The sequence below is a fragment of the Lycium barbarum genome, chromosome 6, assembly GCF_019175385.1.
Source record: "Lycium barbarum isolate Lr01 chromosome 6, ASM1917538v2, whole genome shotgun sequence".
Lineage (NCBI taxonomy): Eukaryota > Viridiplantae > Streptophyta > Magnoliopsida > Solanales > Solanaceae > Lycium > Lycium barbarum.
The window spans coordinates 4,475,061-4,486,660 of NC_083342.1; the positions used below are offsets into that span (position 1 = coordinate 4,475,061).

At 36.4% G+C, this 11,600-nt stretch overlaps 1 protein-coding gene across 2 annotated transcripts; it reads left to right on the forward strand.

The window, feature by feature from the left end:
• The first annotated feature begins 712 nt into the window (after positions 1-712).
• Positions 713-11,521, forward strand: LOC132600547 (histone deacetylase 9). Of its 2 annotated transcripts, none has more exons than XM_060313776.1 (14): positions 713-870; positions 1,854-1,966; positions 2,432-2,549; positions 5,063-5,137; positions 5,210-5,429; positions 6,099-6,162; positions 8,321-8,413; positions 8,505-8,613; positions 8,763-8,812; positions 8,895-8,985; positions 10,119-10,189; positions 10,451-10,549; positions 10,972-11,038; positions 11,142-11,521. In XM_060313776.1, the coding sequence occupies exons 1-14, from the start codon at positions 834-836 to the stop codon at positions 11,225-11,227; spliced, it is 1,293 nt and encodes a 430-aa protein (XP_060169759.1). In that variant the 5' UTR covers positions 713-833; the 3' UTR covers positions 11,228-11,521. The 2 variants fall into 2 exon arrangements, with proteins under 2 accessions (XP_060169759.1, XP_060169760.1); XM_060313777.1 differs by lacking the exon at positions 713-870 and adding an exon at positions 907-1,766.
• Positions 11,522-11,600: the final 79 nt, after the last annotated feature.

The following is an 11,600-nucleotide window of genomic DNA, read 5'->3' on the forward strand; positions in this document are numbered from 1 at the left end:
TATGGTGCTGTATTGTATTGTGTCGTATTAATGAACACATTGTCTGGATAGACTATATCATTTGTTGTGGTTTAAGAACATTTTTATTGTTTGGTTTGACTGTCTGGTATTGTATAATAACATGTAAGTTTACTAAAATATCCCTTAACTCTTAATTAGAAATTAATATATATATATATATTTATATTAATAAAATTCAGATAAAGGAGAAATAGGAACTTTCAAAAATAAGTAGGTGGTAGGTAGGGATGGTCATTAGTGGGTGGTGGGGGTGGTAGAGGGGTGGATGGTTGTGGGATCGATGAGGGTGGGGGTAATGGGTGGTAGTGGTAGGGTGCGGGTGAGTGGTTGTGGGGCGGGGTTAGGTGGTGGTAAGACGTAGTAGGTGGGGGTAGTTAGGGATTGGTGGAGGGTAAGGGTATAATGGAGAAATAAAATATGCAATCACGCAAAAATCACCAAATCTGTAGTTACGAAAATTGAATTTTTTCATTATTATATAATCATGAATTTATGACATCATACAACATAATTTTAAAAACAATGAATACAAACATGATTTCATAAATTTAAGGTACTTACAACTTACAAGTTACAGGTACTAAGTTAATTCCGATTTTTTAACATAAAGCTAAATAATAGTAGTAGCTAATTAGCAAAGTTTTTTATCAATAATAATAATAATAATAATAATATAGTATTACTCAATGAGCTTTTCTTTTTCCGAATTACATACACAGATAGATATAAACCCACAATCGTTCATTTCACAGCAAATTGCCGACTGCACGCCGGAGAATCTCTCCCGCCGGCGAAATTTCCGGTGGTCTACAATGCGGTCAAAGGACAAAATCTCCTACTTCTATGACGGTATAGTTTTCTCTTCACAATCTCGAAAATCGAAAACCCTAAAATCCTGCTCATTTTGTATGTTAGCATTTATGTTGTTTATATATGCTGATTTTTTTTGTTATAGCACCTTTGGAGGCTGAGGATTAGGGTAGAAGGTTACACAGGCGAATTCAGGATTTCAACAGGATGAGTTTACCTTAGAATTTTTTTTGTTTTTTAAAAAAAAGACGCAAAAGTGCATTTAGTAGGGTTCGATCTCACAACCTTAAGAGATTAAATCCAGCACTTAGCTCCACTCAGTCTAGTTTAGTTTGATCATGTGTTCCTTCAGTTAATCTTAGATATATTTTAAGTATTATATATTCCCTCCGTTTCGATTGATGTGAACCTATTTGACTGGGCATGGAGTTTAAGAAAAAAGAGAAGATTATTAAACTTGTGGTGTAAAATGAGGCATATATATTTTGTGTCACTATAAATCATTGCATAAAGGTAAATTTTTTTCCAAAGATGGAAAGAGGTCATTCTTTTTGACACGGATTAAAAAGGAAATAGGTTTACATAATTGAAACGGAGGGAGTATATGATATACTGAGTTTAGTCGGGTGACCATGGGTTTACGTGACCCATTTTTTATACTTAGATTCGCCCCTAGAAGGTTAGTAGGTAGCCGAGTGTTGTAGCAACTTTATGTGGGAGAGACAGGGGGCTGGTCTCCTCTCTCGGTATTAGTAGTATTACATTTAGTACTTGCGTAGTATTCCTTACTTTGTTTTTATTTGTTACCTGTCGCTTCATTGGTGTGTTTATTTTGCCACGTTGTTGCTGATATTTTTTCCGTTTAACCTGTTTTTGGTACTGCGTCGTTGAGCGAGGTCTATCGGAAACAACCTCTCTACCCCACGAAGGTAGGGGTAAGGTCTGCGTACACTCTACCCTCCCCAAACCCCACTTGTGTGGGTATGTTGTTGTTGTTTATGTAAGCTGATTTTTTGTTACAGGTGATGTCGGAAGCGTATACTTTGGTCCAAACCATCCAATGAAGCCACACAGGTTGTGTATGACTCATCATCTGGTTCTAGCCTATGGTCTACACAGCAAGATGGAAGTTTATGTTTGTAACTCTTACCTTTTCTCTTTTGTGTTTGTGAAGTTTATAAATTTTTTGACATAATGGTCAAAAACACCTGAATGATCACTTTTTTCACGAATCTCATACCTCAATTATCAGTTGTTCCCTTTTTTCCTACCTGAACTATCACCATTTATGTCCTTTTCCTGCCTGAATTATCACTGTTTATGTCTGTCACCTTGTCCCCAAAAAAAAAAAAACTATCACTGTCTATGTATTAAAACATACCTAGTTGAGTAGATGGTGATAGTTTAGGTAGGAAAATGGAACAGCTAATAGTTGGCCTAGTCGAGGTGTGTTTTAATACATAGAATTCAGACAGGAAAAGAGAACAACTGGTAGTTGGGGTGTGAAACTCGCGAAAAAGTGACAGTTCAGGTGTGTTTTTGACCGTTAACTTTTTTTTTTTTTTTTTTTTGGGTTTACATTTTTTATTGCACTGTGTAGAGGCCTCATAAAGCATATCCAGTGGAGCTAGCGCAGTTTCATTCAACTGATTATGTAGAGTTCTTGAACCGAATAACCCCAGATACTCAGCACTTGTTCCCTAGTGAAATGGCAAGATGTAAGTGTTGAACTTTGTCTTATTTCATCTCTTCTTCATTAAAATATCATCTTTGAGCTGCGTACTTATTCATAGGAATTTTGCTGCACTAGTAATCATCATCTTTGATAAAACAAGCACGCCACCACCACCAACAACTAGACCTAAATACCAAGCTAGTTGAGTCCTCAGTATCCATGTTATTCCACTCAGACATGTCTCAATGAATAATAAAAAATTAGGTTCTCTAGCACAAAAAAGCTTTCTTGCTAGAGAACGTACGGACATGACCAGACCTTGATCCATGTAATTGGTACCACCTAAATTAATCTTTTTTTGTGCTCTAGTTTCCGCTAAGTCTTCATAGATTTCTAGAGATTGAAGGGAGGCAGGATGGAGGTGAGCATACGGAACAACTACCACCATCCCACTTAGTAAGAGGGTGCTAAATACTACAACGATGTACAAAAGTAGTCCCTTCTACTAATTTCGGGACCTAATGAACTATATTAGTTTGTCAACTTCATCTATTCATTCTGATTTACACCAGGCATCCAGTAAATATAAATATTTTGATTTCATCCTAATTATTGTCAGCTTTCCCTTCATACCATGTCTAGTTTCTCTCCTTCCATGCACTCCATTTATATGCGGGGATTGAATTCCACATTCTTCTTTGCTCCTTGTTCAGTCCTCTTATGTTCCAGCTCGGGTGAAACTTTCTGGTTGTCTTAGGGGTGGCCTACTGCATTCCCAAAAGTATTCCAAACTAGTCGATAGTGAGCTGGAACTAGGTATCTTCATTCTCTTTTTCACACAAGTAGCATCTGTATAAGTGATAACCTCTTTGCAGGTTGTCCATAATGAGACATATCATGAGTGGTTACCCATGAGAACCATGCTACCACCTTATATGGTCTTTGGTTTGCTACATTTTCTTCCGTGGCCCGTCTTTTATACAAGTATACGACAAAGTAGAGAAGCCTAGTCCAAAATATGGTTCTTTACAAAAGTCACCCACTCATTTATACAAACAAGGACCTCATGAGTGCACCAAAAGGAAACTAGAGACATGAGACCACTCCTCACATGTACAAAATGACTCTTGACCCCTTCAAAAGCTCTCATATCCTCCTCCTCCTCCCCAGAACCCATATAATAGCTAGTGGGGGCTACATCTCATGCATTGTGTTTTCTCTTCCTTTTGAAATTCCAGCTTTTTTCTCTCGCGACCGCTACTCTAATTAAAAGACTAGGGCCCCTACTGAAGATAGGTCTCCAAACTACGGCTGAGAGTTTCGATTTTTTGAAGTGCCAACCTTTTAGGGTGACCAGGCCAGGTCGAGTCAGAAAAGCTTGGATGACTCAAGGTTCATATTAGGAAAAAGGAAAAGTGAGGGAAATAGGGGGCAGCCCTCAGCCCGATCATCCAATTAGCTCCAATAGGCATGCATGGCTTGGACTATATGGAAAGAAAGAAATTTGAGGTGTTTTGAAGGCAAAAAGGAGCAGTTGCAATCTGTGAAATATAGTTGTTTGCACCAGTTGTATTATTGGACAAAAGGAAATATTGTTATGAATTTAGATAATATGGTGGACATGCTAGAGTACTTAGGTTTCTAATGTAATGTAGATTGCTTCTTCCTTGTACTTTCACAGTATCATCTTGATACTGTTTTTTAATAAAATCTTACCTTATCAAAAAAAAAAGAAGCTCCAAGAGACATGCATGGTTTTGTAGTCAAAGCAACTTCGTTACTTTCGTGTATGCAATGCCTCCTTTATTGAACTCGGCATAACCCATTATATTCTAAACCAATTCAAAACCTCCCACTCTGGCGCGTACTTGACAGAAAATGTCAGAAGGAAACTTCATTTCACTACCCACTTTGAATCTGACTTTGGTCACAATATTCTGCCAAAGACCCCTGATGTGTTTCCATATTCCACTTCAATGAGGTCTAAGGGAAATTTTCAAGCACCATTCAGTTCTCATGCCATAATTTGCTACATAACCCTCCACATATGCAGGGTAAGACTGCGTACAATAGACCCTTGTGGTCCCGCCCTTTCGAGGACCCCCGGTATAGCGGGAGCTTAGTACACCGGGCTGCCCTTTTTTTTAGTCATCACATATTTTAGAAGTGAGTCCAACAAACCTTTGATAGAGTTAAAGAACTTTCTACAATTAAAGAGCTGTTTTTTTCTTGATGAGAATTTACCTAATGAGATAAAGAGAAAATATGCCGTACTTTTACTTATCATAGAACCACCCTTTTTCTCAGGAGTATATCTTCATAGTTCACGCTTGCTGGACTCCTTGAACTGTCGTCTATGTCTTGGTTAATTGGTCTTTTCCCAACTTTTTCTAGTCTGGTGAATAGGTGTAGTTAACTACTCACCATAAGATCAAAATGGAAACTAATTTTGATATCATTATCTTTTCTAGAGACTATGCCTTTCAGCATCACTTCTTTTTGGATGATTTGTTTGAATAATGTGATGTTGAACTATTGCCTATGTTTACTTATCAGATAATCTTGGAGAAGATTGCCCTGTATTTGACAACTTATTCGAGTTTTGTCAAATATATGCTGGTGGAACAATAGGTAAATCGGCCTTGTTAGCATGCTATTTCTGTTGGAGTCTCAAATTCACTTGCTAACAAATATTAGTGGCAGATGCTGCACGTAGATTGAATAATCAGCTTTGTGACATTGCAATAAATTGGGCTGGTGGATTGCATCATGCCAAGAAGTGTGCGGCTTCAGGATTTTGCTATATCAATGATCTAGTTTTGGGGATATTGGAGCTTCTAAAGTATCATCCACGGGTGCTCTATATTGATATTGATGTGCATCACGGTGATGGTGTAGAAGAGGCGTTTTATTTCACTGACAGGTGGCACTATTTTCTGTAGTTTTTCTCCAATTTTTTGTTTTTCCTTCTCTGTTCTCTCTCTCTCTCTAATGTCAAGCCTGAGGATAAATCTTATATCTACATGAAGGTTTAAAGTAGTAGCTATTGGGTCTAGACTGAGACTCCAAGAAGCTGAATGACGATCGACTTTGCCAGTAAGAAATCCGTGGTGAAGTTCTTTGATAATACTGTAGATGCGGCCTCTCAGGAGCATCTCTGTCTTACCTTCATATAGGAATAAATTAAAGCTACACATTTTCACTTGAAAATTAAATTGCCTATATATTCAGTAGCTGTGAGTATGAAGCTCGAACCTAGGCACCAGTTGAATACTCAATTTTTAAAATGGCTTCTAACCATTTGATTTGCTTGCTTACTGCACAGTTGGAATATTTTTGCTGCTACTATGTTCTATTGCTTTGACATTTTTATTCAAATGTTATTTATTCTTTGAAATTTGGTAAGTGCATTAATGCTCTGCTAGGTGCTTGTTAAAGGTCAGCCTTATATAAATCTTTTTGGTGTAAAAAGTTCACCTTTTTTTTTTTTTTTGGTGACGTGTTTAACTAGGGATAAATATTTACCAAAATTAGTGCAGTCCAAAATATTACACCTGGAATCTTAAGTTTCTAATAGTAAATGTTTTTGCAGGGTTATGACTGTTAGTTTCCACAAGTATGGGGACAAGTTCTTTCCTGGAACTGGTGATATGAAGGTACTTCTATATTCACGGTTTATTCTTCTTTTTGTTCTCTAGATTTTTCTTTTAACTTCGATAAACTTACGTGAGCTAATTTCGTATGGCTTCATTTGAATTTTGTTGACTCTTTTGTGCTATTTATTACAGTGATTGTATCTTACTCTACAACCATTGGATATATGGAGATTAAGAACTATGAAGCTTATTTATTCGATATAGAAGTGTGTAGGATTACTCCCCCCATACCCAATACCTCTGTTGGTGAAGGTATTAGATATCTGGTAGATTGGTCGATGTGCGTGCAAGTTGGTTTTGATATCTCTGCTATAAAAAAATATCTTCTTCCATTCCTAAAAGAGATTACCTAGTTTAGAGATGAAGACATAGGAGAAGAATCTTTCTCTGCTATAAAAAAATATCTTCTTCCATTCCTAAAAGAGATTACCTAGTTTAGAGATGAAGACGTAGGAGAAGAATCTTTGAAATGTCAAAATGTGAAATGTTAAAAGGATGTTATAGTAAGCCCTCTGAGGGTGGCTCGCAGTCGAAGAGTTGGGAAGTAACAACCTTGGGGACAAAGGTTTGAATCCCAACAATGACGACAGTAGATGAATTATTTCTACCTGCCTAAGCGTTGTATTGGTGAAAGGTTTCAGGTACTCCATAGATGTCAAAGGAACATTATAAAGAAAAGCATTTCATATCGATCTAGAAACCATAACATGCTTAGTGTGATATGCAGCTTTATGTACACCTTGTATGCAAAAAAAATTACCTCTGCATTAAGGAGTCATTTTGTTTAGAAGCAAGTTATGTAGGAACTAGTAATGCAGGGATTGTAATGTAAGGGTAATACATGAATTAGTAATACAAGGATTGTAACATAGGGATTAGTAATGAAGGATTGTAATGCAGGGATTGTAATATAAAGATTTCCTCTTAGAGATAATTTATTATTGAAATTTTAGCTTTTTGTATTAAATATTATGCAGTGTGTATATTTCAAAACGTGTTTTTGATTTTTGAAAAAATAAAATTTTGGTTACTACATACATGAAGGGTTATTTTTGTCATTTAATAGCTTTAATCCATGTATTGTCAATCTGCATTCTTAGAGCCTGTTTGGATGGGCTTATGCCTGCAGCTTATAAGCTAAAAAAAATAAGTTGGGGTAGTCTAACTTATTTTTTTTGGCTTATAAGCTGTTTTCAGCTTATAAGCTGCTTTAGATAAGCTAAGTTAAATGGGCCCAATTATTTTTTTGAGCTTATTTTAAGCACAAAATGACTAAGCTGGCCAGCCAAACACTCAAAAAAGCTGAAAACAGCTTATAAGCAACTTATAAGCCAATCCAAACGGGCTCTTATTCCACATTCTATCCTGCATAAAATAATACATAGATTCCTGCATAAGTTATAAGGGTATTATTGTTTAGGGCAACAGGATTCCTGCATAAGTTATACGGATATTATTGTTTAGGACAACCAAATAAGTAACCAAACAATGTATGACTAAAGCAGAGTTTAGGAAACAACAAAAACGAGTAACCGAACAATGTATAACTTAAACATTGTTTAATGTTTAATACATGTATTATATTAGCTTATGCAGCAGACAAAACGGGCCCTAATAATACTATATACATCATCAAGACATTCTCAAGTTGTGTAGCTTTTATGTCATCATTCATGCCAAACATGCCATTATTATACATTCCTTGGGTTATGCCCTGTTGTGCACTGCTTTTTGGGCGGAGTTCCCCCCCTATGTGCTATCATAAAATGCTAAAGAAGGGAAATTTAGGAAAATGGGGATTTTGGCCTACTCAGTTATTGCCGGCATAGTTTGTCTGTTATTGCCAATTTTTTTTTTGGAACTGTGATTGCCAAATTCTTAAACCAATAACTAAGATGAGTTTTCCTGAGAAACACATGTACTGCCTTTCATTTATGGCAAAGAGTTCAATAACTTGGAATCGTTGTTGGCTCTTTAGTTGCTGCGCGCAGCCTAGGTAAACATTGAAATTCATTTATACCACAGGAGCATCTGAATTTTATGTTTGCTCTTGATAGTGTAAATTCATCCATAAGGATGAAACTCCTACCCCTTGCATTTAGGGAAGACCCCTCTTATGAACACCATTAGCTATGCTTACCGTGGTTTTATTCTGAAGGATACAGGGGAAAGAGATGGAAGATTCTATTCCATAAATGTGCCTCTCAAGGATGGAATAGATGATGGCAGTTTTAATAGACTCTTCAAAACAGTAAGTTCATAAATAAAGTTTCTACCATATTAGTTTTACTATGTTCTGGTTATTTATTAAAGCATTTCGCTTGCAACATGTCATTTCATAGATTATTTCAAAGGTTGTCGAAACATATTTACCTGGCGCGATTGTTCTGCAATGTGGAGCAGATTCGCTTGCTGGTGATCGTTTGGGCTGCTTCAACCTCTCCATTGATGGTGCTTTTTTACTTGTATTTGGTTTCTCATTTTAAACACTTTTAGGATTGTTGTTCAACTCTCAATATTAAGCTCTTGGTTAGAGTAAATGCATTGGTTTGTCTTCTGGTGATTTTTAATCTATCTCTATCAATGGATACTTCTTACAGGACATGCTGAATGTGTAAGGTTTGTGAAGAAATTTAATTTGCCGCTGCTGGTGGGTGTTTCTCAAATCAAATTGCATTTCTGGTTCATAACATATTACCTGCATCTGTTTGACCGCATGGGACCTTTTACAGGTAACTGGAGGTGGGGGATACACAAAAGAGAATGTTGCTCGTTGTTGGGCTCTGGAAACAGGAGTTCTTTTGGACACAGAACTTCCTAATGGTATGAATAGCTGGCTATACTTTTGCACGATGTTTTTGCACTGCCTCTTATGCTTGTTGTTATAATGTCTCATGACTGTCAGTGGCTTAGTCGGGGTCCAAACGCAAAAATGGTTATCTCCCTGTTGTGGTTATGCAGAACAGGATGACAGTTTACTGATATCCGCGGTATTAAGTTGCATTATGTTTGATACTAGGTAGTTCTTTTGGTCAGGTTCGAGATTTGTATGCATGTATAGGTATAAGTATGTGATTTAGAGAACTTCTGGTTTTAGAGAACCTGAAAATTCCATTTTTAAACCCGAAAACTATTTTGCGTTAATTTGAATGCTTCTGAAAAAAGTAGTATTGGAATAATTTGGATTCGAACAGAGCAAAACATTTGCAGCTCGACTTGGCTGTGAGCAAGGGAATTGCATTACCGACAGAGTGCAGAGAAGAATCTTTATTTCCATGTTTGAGCTAGATAGTGGACTGATGTTCACTGTGTAGCGAATTTGATGTTGAAGGTTAATTTGGTATATCGTGGAACTCCTCACTTATTTTGGATGCTAACCATATATCGGAACCCACTTTTTTTGGGGATTAAGTGTGTGACTATCATATACAAGGATACCAAGTAAACCGTCCTTTGCAACTAATCATTTAGCACCTTGGGTGGATTCATCAGAAACTTGGAAGCCGAGTCTTTAGCAATTGTTCACAGAAAACATAAAGAAAGGGAGAATTAGTCTTCATATACTGAACTGATCTTGTGTACGCAAATTAGAAAACCTTCTATTACCTGGTAAAAAGAAGAAGTAGAAAATGTAGTAGTTTCAACCATTCACGTTAATATTTGGTGATTTTGGTCAAAAGTGTGACTAGATAATAACCTTGCAAGGTTTATATGGATGCTGCAGTTCTTGGAATTTGTTTCCTTGCTTTGGACTTGAGCTGTTTAACAATTGATTTCTACTTAGAATGAGAAAATATCAGCTTATATGATGTTATGGGAAATATGCTTAATGGTTCACATTTTCTAGAAAGAAGTTCAAGTTATCTGCATATACAATATTATTGAAAATGAGCTTAATGGTTTGATATTTTTAGTAAGAATTTTATTTCACACAGTAAATCTGTAAATAATTGCAGATATACCAGACAATGATTACATCAAATATTTTGGCCCTGATTATTCACTGAAGATTCCTGGTGGGCACATAGTAAGTTGAAATTATTTGTTGCTTTTCTTTTAACTTGCCCAGCATATCATCATCTTAGTCGCTCAAGCTTTGAAGTCTTTTTCCTCAAAATCTATTTACAATATTATATCCATTTGTCACACTATGGTTGTATTAACCATAAGATGACCAGATTGCTTGATCCGGTCGTGTATGTCTCCTTAAGCATTTTCAGAAAGTAGTAAAACAGCTAACAAATTGGCATCATGATGTTGCTCAAATAACCTGTCATTGATTGAACAGGAGAACCTGAATAGCAAATCGTACATTGGCACCATAAAAATGCAAGTAATGGAAAATCTTCGTTGCCTCCAGCATGCTCCCGGTGTACAGATGCAAGAGGTAAGTCAAGTGCATCTTTTGGTATTTCATGTTGCCAAGTAATCTAGAACACACGCATACATGGTATGTGTACATAATTACGTGCTGTGTTTTGTGTTTATATGTACTCGGAATGCCTCAGCACTGCACTTGAGATACGTTTTGCTCCATATAGTGGTTGCCTTTTTGCGATTTATGCTGATCTTGAAAATACACAATCATGAAAAGGGCAGTTTCAGCTTTCTATTGTTATGCGACAATCATACACCATCATTGTCAATGCTTCTCCAATGCATAAAAAAGAGCCATCTGCATTTGCTATGTGCCGTAACTGTCATTATAAATGCATTGAATGCATCTAGCCATGATTGTGATGGGTGCTGAAGTTATCTGGTGAAAGATAGTGACTTGCCTGGAGTCTGAAAATTTTCATATTTTTGTAGGTACCGCCTGACTTTTATATTCCTGATTTTGATGAAGATGAGCAAAATCCAGATGAGCGTGTGGATCGTAAGTAGAAATCTGACTATAAGCACACAACATGCTCAAATGTGGAACTACAAGTGATCTAACTCTGATTTTGCTTTCTTTATGTTAACTCTTGAATTCACAGAGCACACCCAAGATAAGCATATCCAGCGTGACGATGAATATTATGAAGGCGACCATGACAATGATAACCACACTGATGATGCCTAAACACTATAATTTGATGTAATTAGATTCGTGGAAATGTATATTCTTTTGCCTATTATAGAAAAAGCAATGTACAACTCTAGTTAATTGCCCCATGTTAATTTTGCATTTTCATTCCCCTTCTCATGTAAAATGTATTTGATGTGATAGGATTTGTATTGTAGGGTGGCAGTTTTTGTTTTGTTTAGTTTAGATGTCAATGGAGGCATATGTTTCATGCTCCAAAGATTTGGAATTTATGATTTGGAAATTAATGTTTTATTAAGCTTGACCTTCTAAAAGATTCCAAATTGATTATTTCTCGGTTTCTATTATTGCAATATTACAGATCTCAAATGACACCTAACTCAGCGACTTTGAAATCAAACAGTTAAAA

What these genes read in the sequence shown, in the direction of transcription:
- LOC132600547 (XM_060313776.1), top strand. Translation starts at nt 834, where the DNA reads ATGCGGTCAAAGGACAAAATCTCCTACTTCTATGACG. An exon ending in GGACACAGAACTTCCTAATG is followed by an intron (nt 8,986 to 10,118) that starts GTATGAATAGCT and finishes AAATAATTGCAG; the next exon opens with ATATACCAGACAATGATTAC. An exon ending in CCGGTGTACAGATGCAAGAG is followed by an intron (nt 10,550 to 10,971) that starts GTAAGTCAAGTG and finishes ATATTTTTGTAG; the next exon opens with GTACCGCCTGACTTTTATAT.